The sequence below is a fragment of the Sturnus vulgaris genome, chromosome 16 (assembly GCF_052056855.1).
Source record: "Sturnus vulgaris isolate bStuVul1 chromosome 16, bStuVul1.hap1, whole genome shotgun sequence".
Classification (NCBI taxonomy): Eukaryota; Metazoa; Chordata; class Aves; order Passeriformes; family Sturnidae; genus Sturnus; species Sturnus vulgaris.
Window position 1 is genome coordinate 5,742,733 of NC_142258.1, and position 16,396 is coordinate 5,759,128.

The following is a 16,396-nucleotide window of genomic DNA, read 5'->3' on the forward strand; positions in this document are numbered from 1 at the left end:
TTCACTTTCCTTTGCAGCTCTGTGTTCAGAGTACCCTGGAGCTTCCACATGAAAGAGAGAGGCCATGACAAAATAGCGGAGTAACTGAATGAAGGGAGCTGAAAGAAAAGGGGACAGGAATCAGCAGAAAGGCGCTGAGTCAGAAATGCAATTGAGAAACATTATGCATAACTGCTCTGTGAATGAAAACCTCAGGAGGCCTCTGTTACCCACCAAAGCTATGCAAATCCTCTCCTTATCGTGAGCCTGGAAATATCTCTCAGCAGCACCCCTTGCCTGTGAAGTCTTTGTCTGATCTTGTATTACATTCCTCAAGGCAGGTGATGGAAAGTAAATCCAGCTCCACTAAAATAATAAAGTCTTGCTTGGACTGTGCCCTCCATCTTTGTTAGCCAGCACCCAGCCACACATACCATGGGGTTAGAGCTGCTAATGATTCATTGCTCTGCTCCTTTCAAACTCCCTCGTCCCTGCAGCAAAGCTCTGCAGACCTTTGTGGCACCTGGGGCGTGTGCTAGCTTATGGATTTGCTGTTAGTTCTTCAGTGGTGAGTTTATAATGGAAACTTTGACAGATAATTAACTTCAGTAAAGTCATAACTTTTTTATGAGTTTGTTTCCAATGTCCATGTGCATATCTTCCTTCTCCATAAAATATTCCTTTCTTTTTGATAATTAACAGACATTACTCTATGTAAAGCTTACTTCTCAATAGGACTTTTCTCTAGAAGTTGCATTGTTCCATTCTGATCTGATGGAAATGACACTGCTCTCTTGGATTAACAATTTTGAGATCATCTGTATTTCCAGTGGGTGTTATAGGAAACAGAAAAAACAGCAAAGGAACTGAATAGATTTTACCCTTAAATGATTAATTCTTAAGCAGCAGTGTACAAGTGATCTTTGTTTACCCTGTGTGATGACTGTTGGGTGTCTGTATGAGCACTGCTGGTGTTCACTCCCTATTTCATGGGCTGAGTTCAGTGTCACATAAACAAACATCATGCTGGCATTTGAGAGAGTACAGCTGATGGAAATTTATTCTATCCCAAAATATTCAGCCTGATGGCTCCAAGACAAAATAGACGAATAATTATAAAAAGTGTTTTGTCTTCTCTCTTGTGGGTAAACAGGATGAACAGTTTTGAAAGGTTTCCAGTGCAGGCAGAGGTACTTCTAAAACACAGAGAAGGAGAGTTTCTAAAGAGATGTAAGAGCCACACCCAACTTACTTGTCCCATGTCCTCCAAGGATGCATGGAGGGGTGTCTGGGATAACTGGTGTGATGAACCTACAAGCTACAAGGATGAATCCAAAATTCAAAAGTGAAGGAATGTAGGAGGGAAATAAATGCCAGGACAAGGCACATATTCCTTGGCTTTTTAAGCAGAGCTTTCTGCAGCTGCCTGTAAGCTTGTGGTAAGGAATTGAAGGGACAGGTTCACAGGCTTTGCAGCCTGGAGGTGATTTCAGTGTTGGTGTTGATGGAACTAGAGGTACCTAAAATCAGCCAGCCCTGTGAGCTGTCAAGTTTGGTCATGTGTCCATTATCATCTGATAGAACACTTCAGCAGATGAATATTTGATGCAGAGACAGGACTTTGCTAAAAGGATTTAAAGTCCCAAGTGGAGAAGACTGTGTTTTTAATGCTGGTTTTGGTCATACATACAAGCTGAGTATTATGGTTGTACTTCTGTTTGATTCTAGGGTAGTGCTAAGTGCTTTTCAAATTAATTCACATGTTCTCTGCACCAATGCCTGCTGTACCTTACCTAGCAAGCTCAGTTTCTGCAGTCAATGAGACCTTTTGATTAGTATGGATATATTTCTCTGCCTCTCTTGCTACTTTTGTTTTTTTCACAGTTGAGGCCACTAAAAATTGGTGGTCTGTTGCACTGTTAGATACCCAGACAGCATTATTGTAGTATTCCCAGTACTCAGATAGGAAATTTTTCATGGTAAATTATTTGCTGCAGGTATAGAAAATGTCCAATTTTAAATGCAGTCCATGGTGAATGCAATTTACTCATCCAAAGTGAGTGAATCCTGTCATCTTCCAATTTCTTTGTAGGTGCAGGGTGGATAATTTCATTGCTGTAGGTGAAATGGGACACCTGTCTTTGTGCAGTCGTGTGAGGGCAGGTTACAGTGGCTCTCTGCACATTTCCTCAAGCCTAAGAATTAATTACACCATGTTTCAGTGGCTGTATTTCATACTTGAAGCTGACTCCACCATTATGGGGCTGCTTTTGCTGTACTCAGTTCAAGTGCAGTAGTAGATGCCTCTCAACTCCCAGAAACATGGTTTCCTGCCATTTAGCCTCTAACTGGGTATTTGAATGTAGAAATGCTTCTGCCTTTAAGGAGTAGTAATGCTTAGGTTACCTTTTGAAATGTATGATTTAACATGGTTTCAAAACTTGGGAGTAAGCAGGTTTTTCTTTTCTTATTTTCTGGTTGCAAATCCTTTTGTCCAAGGAATAAATGACCTTTTTATGCCAAAGATATTTGCTGTAGTCAGATAAAGCCCTTCCATAGCCCCAGATAGTTATTTCTCTTGTCTGCATTCCTTCCCTGCCATGACCAGCCCCGTGTTTTCTCAGTCAAGTGTTGAAATTTTATTTGGGTTGTAAATATTTATTTACAAATCATGCCTTCAGATCCACACTTGCCAAAAAGATTTTATCCTGTCATGAGACACTTGACTCTCCACCTTGTTTCTCCTTGCAGGCACTATTTTGGTCCTTTGCTTTGCATTTAATATTTTCTTGTTTTTATTTCTGCTTAGTGCCATTTTCCCCACTTACGTGTCTCATTGATCCTGACTGGTTTATGGTATGAACAAAATGCATCTCAGGAGGTTTGGAGTTTGGGGTTTCCTTTTTATGGATGGACAAAGCCTGATGCAGAAAGTTCCTGCTGGCTTTTAGTTACAGTTGTCATCCATTTATTATTTAGCCTGTCCCAGAGGAAATTTGTTGAAACAGATATATTTCTTTATATTTCATTGTCTCAGCTTAGGTATCCTGATGGCTTGAAGGTCACATTCAAGTTTGTTTTAGCAGCTGTGATGATTGTAAATGTTGGGATAGCTCTTTTTGTCAGAACGTGCAGTGAAACTGCTTGGCTTTCACTGCAGTCCTTGACAAAGTATTACACCATGAAATTCATTGTATTAGATGGGGTACAAAAAACCAGTTCAACATGCTCCCTCCATGATACACTCACAAATTATCTGTCCATCTGTGTGTTCCATTTATTTCATAGAATCATCTCTGCTGAGTTACATACTTTTCACTCTGTTGCAAATTCTTTTATGTATATGTTCTCTGTGTGTGTGCACATGGCCACAGATACACACACTTGTGTACATATCCAACATTTATTTACTTACATTCTTCTGGGAGAGAGCAAAGGAATTTTTCTGCCATAGGCTTCTCCTGGAATTCAGTTGCTGCCCTCTTCTTTGCAATTTGGATTCGAGAGCATCACGGAATGGGGAACATCCCAGGGTAGTACAATATTTGTATTCTAAATATAGCAAATACCACAAATACCAGAGAAGCAAATGTCTCTATCCCAACATCAGATTGATCCCCTAGACAATTCTGTTCCCAGACTGAGAAAATTTGAAGTATTAATTTCTTGCAATTTCTTCTTTAGGAGGACTTGGTCCAGGATAATTTAACTACCCTCTAGTTTCCATGGTCCAAGGTACCTGGCTCTGAGAGTGGAGTTGTGTGGGATTCAATACATTTGGCCTATTTGGCAAAGTGCTCACAGAAAGTGAGTTATAACATTGGTTTGTAAGTTGTGACAAATCAAGGATAGTCAGTTCCTAATGTTATACTTCATTTTATTTATGCTATTTTCGGTTTCTTCTACTGTCTTTTTACAGCTTTGAACCCAAAACCAAATCCTTTAGCAAGTAGGGCTTTTTTTCAGCTGAGATAAAATAAAGTCAGGAGGATTTTGGGTCGCCATAAAATGTAGGTTGTGTGGTGGCCAAAGCATAAAGCAACTCCAAAGGCTGCAATCCACCTGACATCTGTGGCACAGAGCACCAGGACCGTGTGGGCTGCTTGGTGCCCATGGCCAGAATGCACAGGGACTCTTTTTTTCATGCTCCAGCAGGAATGCACACCCAAAGCATCACTCAGGAACAGCTTAATCAGGGATTAAATGGGGCTGTGCAGTCCTGAAGTCCATTCCAGCACCTCCTGCCAGGATAACTCCTTCTTTGAAACTTGAGTCATGCTTTGCCTCTTGATAGACATTTATTTGGCTTCTTACTGAAGGTGGGGATTTCTAGGAAGGACTCAGACAGCTCCACCTGAGAAAATGAATCAGAAACAAGACACAAAGAGTGCTGGAGAGACAAAGAAAGATTGGATTGGAGGAATGAAAATAAATATAGAAGAAAACACAGAAAGAGCAGTTGGAAATGAGGTGAAGCAGATGCTGAATAGGAACTCAACAGGACCTGTTACAATCTCTGGGGCATTCATTTTCCCCAGCCTGTGTATTGCTTAAGCTAAGCCTAGGCCTTGCAACGTTAAATGGTCCAAAAAATGGGTTTGAAGCCTTTTCTGTGTGGATTTGACACATGAGAGTGATCTTGTTTCTCCTTGGGACTGTCTCAGGGAGGAGCACTGCAGCTTAGAATATTAACAAGACTTCGTAATTAATGGGAGCCACTGCCTTTAAGGAGATGAGCTTGTGCCTGACAGCTCAGAACCAGGGAGAAAGTGAACAAAGGAGAGGGGGGGGAGAGGGAGAAGCAGAGACTATTGAAATAAGATATTAATAGGTTAGAAAAAACCAGAATTAATAAAGACTTTTTAAAACATGCCATCAAGAACCCTGCCAGTGCAGAATTATTCATGTACATTTACTATTGTTTTTATCTGGCTTAAGCTCTAAGATTTCTAGTGCTTCCCTTGGGAAACTTTTCTGTGAGAGAATAATTCCTTCATTGGAAAACTTTTTTGGTATTGATCTTAAGTTAGATTTTCTTAATTTTTCCCATTACTTTGAGCTATGTCAAGTTATGCTGTACTGAATTGCCCTCTCTTTCTGTCATATATCTGTAGATAATTATCACTATCTACTTAAAACCCCTGCCACAGTGCATGCTAGCTATGAGGATGACACACCTATAATCCCAGTGCTGAGCCAACAAATACAGGCTGCATTTGTTTTGCTCCTTCCTTATCAGCTCTCCCCAAGTGTGTTAGCATTTCTTCAAGCTCTGCTGCATTTGGGAGCACATTTCTGGAGAAGAGGTACCGAGACAGAATGTAGCACACCAGGCGCCGTCACATCTGAGCCACGGAGATGGAGCCTCTAAACTTCATTCCTGGATGATATCTTTGCCTGTGCAGACCAAAATAGCCTTGGCTGTGTTCTTGTTGCAGTCTGATGCAGGTCTCACCTCCTGTCTGTGAATCTCTTTCAGCTTTACAACTTGCAGGGGTCTTCTGTCAAGCATCTCTGCTTCGGATATGTGTTTTATTAGTTGTATTTTCCAAATGGATGCTCATTCTATTCTTTTCTAGTCCCATTTCTAATGTCTCCAGATCCTTTCTTGTTATTTTCCTGCTCTAGGGAACTTCCACCACCTCACAGTCTGTAAATGTTGGTACTGTCTTAATTGCTGCTGCTTCTAGAAGATCCATAAAAATATTGCATGAGGACAGACTCAGCACCTGTGCCAGGGAATGCACAGGTTGGCATTTCTGCTGAAGGTACCTGAAGGGTAGGAGAGGAGATGGTGATGCTGTTCATACCCCTGGCCTCTGCAGTTTGGGTAAAGCAACTAAATAAAACAAGTGTAAAAAGGACATCAGAAATCAGAGGTGACATTATGCCTGGGAGGGGATGAGAGGGATATCAGGCTGGCCAAAGAAGGTGAGAAGGAACTAGATGATTTTTAAGTCCCTTCCAACCCAAGCCACTCTATGATCCTATGAATCTATGTTCTCTCTCTCTTTGATGGGAGAAAAGATGGTTAATACCAATGGAAATAACATGGTTGGTTGGCTGTAATTCCACTGCAGTGTTGTTTTTTAGCTTGCACTACAGTACTGATCTCTCAAAATCCTTCCCCTCACTCTGCTTGTGAGAGCTGAAGCAGGAAAACACACTCAGGTAGAAACAATGTGTATAAAGGGTGAGCCAGGCTTCTCCTACCTGGAAATGAATTTGGGATCTGGTTGTGCCAACCTGGATCCAGCCTCGGATGCTCTGAAAAAGCAGAAAAAGCTCTTGTGCCTGCCTGGGCACCCTGAGGAGAAGCTCTGCTGTCAGGTGGCTCAGAGGAGACAGGGAGGGAGGGCTGGATGGAGCCATCCTGCAGGATGAGTCAGGAGCCATCAGCTGGGTCACCTTGGCTTTCAGTGCATGTGCTGGGAAGCAGCAGCCCTAAGCCCCAGCCACTCGCTCTTCCCTGGGCCCATGTTCTCCCTGACCCCTGTGGGATCATTCTGAGACAGGGGATACTCCAGTCAGTGTAGCTGTGCATTAAGAGGGGTTCTAGATACTACGACAATACAAAAAATTGTAACAGCACATTTAATTAATTATTTCCACTTCAGTTTTGCTTTTGCACTTGTCTTTGCTGTGGATTCTGTAGTGCTGCCCTGGCTTAGTTTAGCCAAGGCATAACACACTTGTGCTCCTGGAGGAAGTGGTGGGCTCTTCCTCTCTGGGCCAGGTGGGATGGCTGCAATTCCCACCTTCCTGGTCTTGTCTGCATCTCTAAATACTCGAAGCCGTGGCCAGGCATCACTTATGGCTACTGATTACTGCTTCTTAAAATTCATCTGTGTCCGCAAGTCATTTAAAAAGCATTTTCCACATCTGTCCCTGGGTGTCCCAGCCCATCGAACTAAACCACCAATCTGCTTTTCCACAGCTGTCAATTTTGCTGCTCTCGTTTCCACTCGATTGCAGGGAGGAAAGCAACAACTGTGCAGTGTCCAGTTTTCCATTCTTTGTCTCCCAGCGAGCTGTCAGAGGCTGGCGTGGTTCGCAGAGCCTCCTGTGTTTGAAGTTCTCTACTTTTTTTCTTTCTGGCACTTCAAATGCTGCCGGGGCCCCCCGAGGTTGAGAACCAAGTTTGTCAGACAGAGGGGTCAGGCGAGGGTTAGCGATGCTATCGCTGAGCACGACTGTCATCACCAGCCCCCAGTCATGGCCAGGGAGCCTCAGGAGCTGCTGCTGCTGCTGAGCCAGAGCTACCTGGGGACACTGGCAGCTCCTGGGCTGCTGTGGCTGTTTGGAGAAGGGGTGACCCCGGGACAGGGGCACAAACGGGAGCTGTTCCCAGAGGAGAGCACCTGGCAGCTCCAGCTGTGCTGGGGTCCCAAGGTGGAGCCAAAGCCTGGTGATGCTGCTGGAAGGATTCGTGGTGCTTTGGGGGTTCTTGCAGCCCCACCTGCACAGCATGTGTAGGAGGAGGGGTGATACTTAATTCTTAGTTATATCAGTGCCCTTGAACCAGCCATTCCCATTTTCATACCCAAAACACTCCTGAATGCTTCCAATACCAGAGGGCAAATGTTTCTTCTCCTTTGCCCTTCTCTGTCTCCACTTTCCCAGCACTCACAGGTGGTCACTTGGAGGAGGAGGAATAGAGAAATGGCTTTTTCTATGGCAGACACTGACATTTGCTTACATCCTCTCTTCCCAGTCTATGAATAAATGGCATCTTTGTTTTCCTTTCCTTGAGAAGATCAGGGTAGCATCCTTGTGTTGTGCCTTGTAGATTTGAGTGGGAGGCACCAGGCAGCCTTTGACATCCCCAGGAAATCTGCCCAGGCAGGAGTGATTTGGGGTGTCACCAGTGTGGAACAAACTGCCTGCTCCAAGGAAGGCCCTGGAGTTCCTCCTTGGTACCTGGGAAGAACTTCTTTATGAGTCTTTTGTGTCACTGCCGAAGGAACTCAGGATGCATTCATTATTTTTGTGTTGGTAAAATTTCTTCATAATTATTCCTACATGAATCACCTTCAAAAATGCGTGCTGGAACAGTGACTTGTGGTTTCTGTCTTGCTGATCAAACACTGTGTAAGGAGAACGTGTCTTAGAAATTTATCACACAACAAAATCTTAGAAGAGTGGGAATGACTGTGCTGTTGGCTGCACATACATTGATGGATTGTCTGCCCCCAAATGCTTAAATCTTGTTAAAATAATAATATGAATGGATTGCTCAGCATAACAATAGATACAACACTGTGCAGAATATTAACCAGGTTTACAGGTAAACACATTTGGCATTAAAAAGTTTTTAATCTAGAAGGATGGAAACCATGAGGGAGACATTTTAAGTTTTATCCTACTTTGTAATTACAAAGAGCCTCATTGGCAATGAGACATATATTGAATTGGCTAAATAGTTAATTGATGAAGTTCAGGCTTTAAAATGAATGCCTTTAAATGGATGCAATTCATCTGCAGTGTCCAGTAACACCAGTAAAGTCAGTGAAATTACAGCAGGATTGAATTTGAGTCCTTCTGTCTTTGCTTATCAGCAATACAACTTGCCCAGACATTTTATGGGGAAACGTTTGCCTGAGGCTGTTTACACTGGCTATGCTTAAGATTTGGAAGGGGAGGGGAAAAAAAAAAAAAAAGAGCAGATGTAGGAAGAAATCACAAAAATACTTTGTGTAATGTTGTGCCTCCTTTTTCTCTCTCCTGTAATAACAGGGCAGCACTCTGAGGAAGCGGAAGATGTACGAAGAATTCCTGAGCAAGGTCTCCATTTTGGGTCAGTTGCCCTTTGGAACTTGGATGTTGGTTCCTCTGTTATTGGCATTGGCAGGATGAATTTTGATCTTTGATGGCACGATGAAAGCAGTGGTGCTCAGACAGAAGGTCTCACATTGTGTTGTTTCTGAAGGAATGAAAGTGTCAAGGGTCCTTTTTGTTTTTCTCCTTCTTTCCTGTGCACTGCCCATGGGTTTGGAGCACACATTAAAGGTGGAGCAGGCACACACTGGTACTTTCAGTAGCTGCTGCTGAGTAAAGATCATGTGGATAGAGCAGGAAGCAGTGCAGAGATATAAATTTGTCATAAAGTCCAGTTACATCCTCCCAGGGAACAGGTGAGAAGCTTTTTCCTGCAAGAATACGGTGTTTATGTGCACTAAACAAGCCAACCTTACAAATCAAACTGGACTGATCCTTTTTTTTTCTCTGCATTTTACAGCCCCTGTCTCACATTCTTAAAACATCTGTTTAGCTTCTTGTCCATGGATTTTGTTTCCCTTTGATTAATGTGATAGCCACGAAATTTGGGCATGTTCTTGATGGCCTTCAGTAGGAAAAACAACAAACCCATAATGCCTGACCAATCAATCACCATTAGGAGAACAAAAGCCTCTAATAAGGAGGACAGTGTTAGACAATACAATGAGCTGTTGATTCTTTAGGAGAAACATCATGTTTTTGCTGGGGCTGTTTGGAAAAAAACAGTTCAGGATTTATTTACTGTATAATTAAAGTATTTATATTTCTACTTTAAATTTTCTTTTATTTTTTTTATGATATTCACCTACCATTCAAACTGAGGTACCTGAAATATGAGTGTCTCAGTGAGCATACACTTGAACTTCTGAGAGGTGCTATGCATAAGATTTTCAATTATATTTATGTGCTTAAAGTGAGGCCAAGTATGTTGCTCACTTATTAATGAAGTTTTCATCATTTTAAATCCTTCTTTTATGCTTAATTTAAATCTTCCTAAATTAAGAGCACAAATTATACCAAATTACAATGAGTATTTAAAGAAAAAAAGAATCTGTGCACCTGCACTAATGAGGAGCAATTACAACAATGAGACATCTCAAAACAATTTCAGAGTAGAAAGGTTATTCAGAGATGTGCTTCCTTAAACATGTGGTTTGCAATGTAATTAGAGCCTAATTTGTAGTGTGGCTTTTGAATCTCAGTAAAAAAAAAAAGAGGAAGGACTTCAAGATTTGAACCTTTTTTAAGTACAGAAAAGCAGTGAACAAAATAAGACATCATTGCAGGAACATGGAAATTTAGGTGAAATGTGTAAGGATCTCTTTGACATGTCTAAAACGTAGATGGCACCTGCGAGGCAGAAATATATTTTAGAATCTCAAAATGGCACTGAAAAGTCAACTTCACTTTATCCCTTAATGTGGTCAGAACTCAGTGATTTCCTGGTGGAAAAACCTCTACCTGCTTCTTATGTTTCTTTTTTTCCAAGGCCTGCCTAGTGTCTGTAATTAGCCACATAATTGCAAAAGTCATATTTTTTTTTTAAATCTAAGGATTTTTTTGGGTTATCAGTAGTTGCTTATAGTGTATCAAACAAGATATGAAAGACGTGATTATTTTGAATTTTTCTTCTGGAGTTTAATTAAAGTCGTGAATTGATATGTACAATTTAGACATTGCAAAAAAATTGCATGTGGTCTAATTTATCTGATACTTCAACTCTGCCACTAAAACTTGTAGAATATTCTATATAATGCTCTGGAATATTCTATATAATGCTCTGTTTTCAAAAATTATTAACCAATGTATTTGTAGTGGTACAGTTCCCTTAGACAAAAGAGAGACACTTCGTGACTAGAGCTAGAATTAGCTTTGAATTTTTCATAAAGCCAACAGAAGAAGAAGTTTCAAGAGACTCTTTCTTTTCATTGTTAATTACTGAGTTCTTTAAAAAAAAAAGAAAAGTCTTCTCTAGTCTGCATGAAGGAGTTTCATGCTTATTTTTAATCAAACAGAGCAGTTTTTGAATGTTGCATTGGCAGTATGGGCTTGGTCTTGATCTTAGTTCTTCTGCAGCAAAGGTCACAAACACACCAGGAAAGTGCTTTAGGTGAGGAAAATGTTAGAAACAATCAATTTCCCAAACAGCAACAAGAAAGTGGCATAAAAACATGATGATGTGTCAGTCAACTCAAAACTTACCTTTGGTGCTTTGAGCACTTTGGTCTGGTTTTGTTACAGACTCAGTGTCCTTCTGAGCTCAGCCAAAAGGCATTTTTTTACTTTAAGGAACTTCCTTTCACCCTCACACAATCCTTCTAAGCAATATTTTGAACAAAATGGGGAAACCAGAGTCTGATGGAATGGCACACATCTAATCCTGGTGTCAGAATCTGTATCTCAACTTACATTTGTTCAATAATTCATAGTAAGTAGAAACCAGCAGAGCTCTGGGACGTGAATTTCAGCCCAGCTTTTTGAGGCAGTGAAGGTTAAATCATCGTATTATCTACTGCTTTTAATAACTTTTAAACCTGTAATTTTTCAGTCAAATCTGATCAAAGTACAAAAGTTCAAGTACAATTCACTGTCTTGAATTCTCATGCAAATGGCTGTTGGAGAGAAACAGGGGGTGGCACCTCCTCTCTGAGGGCAGGGCAGGTGGAATCCATCCCTTGGCAAAGGCAGGGGAGGGCACTGGGACACTGAGCAGCCCTGGATGTGCCCTGTGCAGGCTGTCCCTTGCCAGGGTGGGGATTTGGGGCAGGGGCAGGTGGGTGATGGGGACCCCTATCACAGGCTGCATTTGCTCTGTTAATCCTAAAACAGACCCATCATTTTTAATTACGGAATTTTTTTTGGAAGTTTTATAACTTTTCTCCCTGAAGTGGGGGAATGAAAAGGAAAACATCCTGCTGGCAAATGAGGAGGTGCCATTTCAAGCACCCACAAACCTGGATGCCTCTGGTCTCCTGCTGCTCGTGCCACCAGGGTCTGGCCATTGTCTCTGGAGGTGTCACCCATCCTTGAGATGGGCACTGCATCACCCACCCTGCAGCCCAGCAGGAACTGGGAGCAGCTCTGGTGGAAACACTGCAGGACTTGTCCTGACACCTGGTGTGGGATGTGGTGAGGGAATTTCAGGTGCTCCCACATCTCCAGGCAGCTCCTCAGCTGCTCCAGGCTGTGGCAGTGCCAGGGCAGCACAGATCAGATTGCAGGCAAGGGGAACCAGAGCCAACTTTTCCTGTCCAACTTTTGAGATTGCTATCTGGGTGATTACTGATGGCTAAGACACAATGAATAAATACATTCATGTTTCCCAACTGGAGGTTCGTGCAAAGTGCCTGGATGAAAGAAATGTTTCTTTTATAACAGAACCAGGCACGGCAGAGCTGTCAGTTTAGATATGAATCTTCAGCCAAAGTTGGAGTGTTTTTATAATATAGTTTTATGATCTTCAATATTTTAGAGTCCCTGGACAAATGGGAGCGGCTGACAGTGGCTGATGCACTGGAACCTGTCCAGTTTGAAGATGGAGAAAAAATTGTCGTGCAGGGAGAGCCTGGTGATGATTTCTTCATTATTACAGAGGTAAGATTGGCAAGCTGATAAACTCTGTCATTTCCTGGTAAAGATCAAGGCTGTGTATTAAAGACATTTGGGTTCAGTTCAATCTCTTACTTCAGCTTAAATCTAATTCCACTTAAAACAAGAGACCTACTCAAAATTCAAATGAATTCAGAGACCAGTTCCATGGAATTGTCTTAAGTGAGACAATCTTTCCAGTAAACTGAAAATGCAGAGTAATTTTGAGGTATGCTTGGTGTCTTTACTGTTTGAAGGTTTGTTTTCTATGGGAGATTTTTCTAGTTCAAAATTTCTGATACTGGTCAGTCACAGAGTACATGGATTGTTGTTCCCAAAGGGACTTAGAGGGGTTATTACAAATGCACATCTGTAAACTGGAGCAGGAGACCTGATCAGAAAACAGATAATTTGTTCTTTGTTTTGCCTTAAATTCAGTCCAAGTGGCTGAGCCATCTTCTTGTTTACTCTGACACAGGCAGACAGATCTGTCAGGCAGCTGAAAATGCTGACATCTTTTTGGGAGATTATCTGACACTTCAGTTCCACCATCTCACTTCTGCAAACAGATGCTGATGGGGCTTTCCCCCCCTCCTCTGACATAAATATTTGGATCCTTGGTATCTCACACAAGTACCAAGGCACTGTGATGTAACAAGCTATAAAGAGGTACTAGAGAGACTCAGACTGAACAACAGGAGAGCATTAGGCTATGATTGTCTGTGGATTGTGAGTGTTCCTATGCAAATCTATACACCAGAAATAGCCAACATATGGCTGTGGTGACAGTTCCAGGTGTTACATGACCAGCAATGAATTCCTGTGGTGGCACAGGAACTGGGAGGGAGCTGGAAGCCCTCAGTGTGGGAGAAGGTGGGTCAGAGGGGTGTAAGAAGCTGGTCACTGTGTGGCCTTGGGACCCAGTTGTATGTACACAAAATGCATCCCAGGCTTTGCTTTGCTTGCTCTTTATCTGTGGATTTTTGGACAGGTGCCTCCATGCAAAGTATCCAGAATTTGATTCATAATCAATATCTGACATTTGAAATTCCATCCTTCTTTCCTCTTGAGGGTCGGAAGTATGTATTTTATTTATGAACATAGCTTTTCTTCAATGCTCACAAAATTGTCAGTGCAAGTAACTGCACCTGTCTATCATACAGAGACAATTCAGGAACTTTAAAGATGTGACAAGCAGTGACCCCTGAAAAATATAATGTCAGAATAAAAGAGACTAGATAGTAGATAGGGAATCTTTTTTATCAAGATGTTTAGTATATGAGAAAAATTTAGGAAATTGAAGATTTTCCAGAAATATGGAATTTTCATTGCTCCTAGTGTTACTGAGTGTGCTGTTATTCCTTGCAGCAGCAGGAGACAAGGAAAATCTAATTTTCATAGCCATTGAATCCCATGTGGAAAATTGGCAGCTTGCTTTAGAGTTACCAAGGGCCTTTATTTTCCCCTTCTCACTGAAACAGCTGTTAAGACTTGAATGGTTAGAAAAGCATTAACACAACATTCTGTAGAAAGTATCTGCTCACCTCACCCTTGCACTGAAAATCTGACTCAGTTTCTCATTTTGGAAATTGCCTATATTTTTCTGCTTTAAAGAATGAACATCCAGTTTCAACTATTTCTTGTGCTGCAGCAGTATTTCTGCCTGCTCACACATAGTTTAAGCTTTATATTTTAAACGTGATTTTTACAGGAGTTTACATCCTTGATTTTAAGCTTTTCTGTAGGAAAAAAATCGCTTCAAGTCACCAGGAAGACATTATTCTACAACCTGGTTGAAAGTAGTTTTGGCTGGTTTGTTGTCACAATATGTTGAAAAGCCATTAGCTTCTTACATATGCTTTTTGATGTTTGTGGTCTTCTAATCCAAACCACTAGAAATGCAGCCAAGTTGTTTGGCTGCTGCATATGCAGAAAACCATTTCATATATCACTAAAATGCAGCCTCCTTTGGAGCACAGCATGGCCAGTACTACAAAGTTAACTGGGCCACATGATTTTTGGACAAGGTACTCATTTACCTTTTTATTTACTCATTTTGCATTTGATGCAGCCCAGAAAGCCAGTTGTGTCCCGGGAGGGGATGCTGCTCCTCTGCTCTGCTCTCTGTGTCCAGATCTGGGGTCCCCTCCCCAGGGGAGGCCACTGAGATGATCAGAGGGATGGAGCCCCTCTCCTGTGAGGAAAGGCAGAGGGAATTGGGATTGCTCAGCCTGGAGAAGGCTGCAGGGTAACCTACCTGTGGCCTTCCAACACCTGAAGGGAGCCTGCAGGAAAGATGGAGAGACTGTCTGCAAGAGCCTGGAGTGACAGGACAGGAGAATGACTTCCAAAGAGAGTAGGTTTAGGTTAGATATCAAGGGAGAAATCCTCCCCTGTGAGGGTGCTGAGGCCCTGGCACAGGGAAGCTGTGGCTGCCCCATCCCTGGCAGTGTCCCAGGCCAGGCTGGACAGGGCTTGGAGCAGCCTGGGATAGTGGAAGGTGTCCCTGCCATGGCAGGGGGTGGAATGAGATGAGCTTTAAGGTCACTTCCAACCCAAACCATGCTGGGATTTAACATTCCGTGTTTTTAGGATCATTCATATCCTGCTTTAGACAAATCAGTTATTACTTTATAAGGCTTTGGTGCATCCCAGATTCTGGTTCCAAGTGGAATCTTGTGACTCCTAGCATAAAAGCTTGTCTAAGGCACCCAGGACTCACACATGGATTTAAAATAGTTAAACTTCATAAATTAGTCATTCACTCTGGTTAGCCTGCCCTGCTGCCTTGCTCTGTGCCACCCTTTGGGACATTGTAAGGACATGGGTCCTGCCCAAGGATGCAGCCTGTGAGTGGATTGGCACCTTCAGGATTTGCAGACTGAAGAGAAACCACTGAAACCTTTTGAAAAGGAGACTGATAGTCCCAGTGATGATCAGAACAGCAATTCCTGCTTTAAACTAGGAATATCATCCTAGTTAGTATGGATAAATCTAATTAGTCTCCCCTTCTATCAAGCAAACACATTCACCTTTTCTGTGTATTTCTTACTATAACGTTTTTGTCATGGCTTTCTGTCCACCTTCCTCCCTCCAGTGTTGCAGAGTTTATTTGGGGTGCAGGTTGTTTGAGTTGTAGGTTGTGTGAATGGAAATGCTACAGTGCTTCTTGGAAAGTGAGGCTGCAGCAGGAGCTCAGCCAAATTATTAGAATAACAGAAAATGTGCACAGGGAAGAATCACAGGAAACCAGAGCTTTTTAAGTTCGCTGCTCACAAAGCTGTTTATGGTTCATTTTTTGCTAAGAAGTCTAATGAGAAAAGTTCCCTGAGCTTCCAGGACAACTGCAGTTTTTTTGCCATCCTAAATCTTCACAGGCAGCAGTAAGATGTTTATTTGCAGTAATTTGGGTTCTTTTTCTGTTTAAACATCAAGCAGCCTTGAACAAGCTTTAGTTTTAATATTTAAAGGCTGTGGTTTTTATTTTTTTTCCAGAGATAGAATTATTGTAATGTTTATACCATATTCCTTAATGTGAAGATAGGATCAGAAGTGAATGTCTGCTTACAAAAGCAAAGTAACGACTTCTGTGAGATTGATTTACTGCACTTGAAACTGGTAATTAAAGAAAAAATAATAATAATAAAGAAGCAGCCCTGCAGTTTCTGTATTTTCAGATATTTCCAGGTCTTACTTTCCCACTATGGTTTTCACACAACAAACTCGGGCTTTCCCAGACCAGACAGATGTGGAATGTATCTGCTGGATTCCAAGGTCATGGAATTATCCCATATGAGATTCCTGGCACAGAGGTGAAAAACTTTAAGCACCATGAAACAATTGTTGCCATAAAGAATTATATTTTGGCAAGCGTAAATCATAACAGATGTACGGTTTCTAACAAATAAATTTGCAGTTGTGTTGTGCACTGCCACACTGTGTACCCAGCAGTGGGGAGGATTTATTCATCTGACTTCAGATAACGCAAATATTTTTAGCCAGCATTTTAAAGTGGTGGATGCAAAGGCATGTGAGCTTTGTGGAGTTAAAA

At 41.9% G+C, this 16,396-nt stretch overlaps 1 protein-coding gene across 3 annotated transcripts in view; it reads left to right on the forward strand.

Annotated features, from left to right (window-relative positions):
- PRKAR1B (protein kinase cAMP-dependent type I regulatory subunit beta) overlaps window positions 1-16,396 on the forward strand; it is a 94,549-nt gene that overhangs the window by 62,749 nt on the left and 15,404 nt on the right. For all 3 annotated transcript variants that reach the window (XM_088174356.1, XM_014869816.2, XM_014869827.2), the window contains exons 8-9: window positions 8,716-8,776; window positions 12,230-12,351. In XM_088174356.1, coding sequence (XP_088030482.1) covers window positions 8,716-8,776; window positions 12,230-12,351 — 183 coding nt within the window. The remainder of the gene's footprint in view (window positions 1-8,715; window positions 8,777-12,229; window positions 12,352-16,396) is intronic.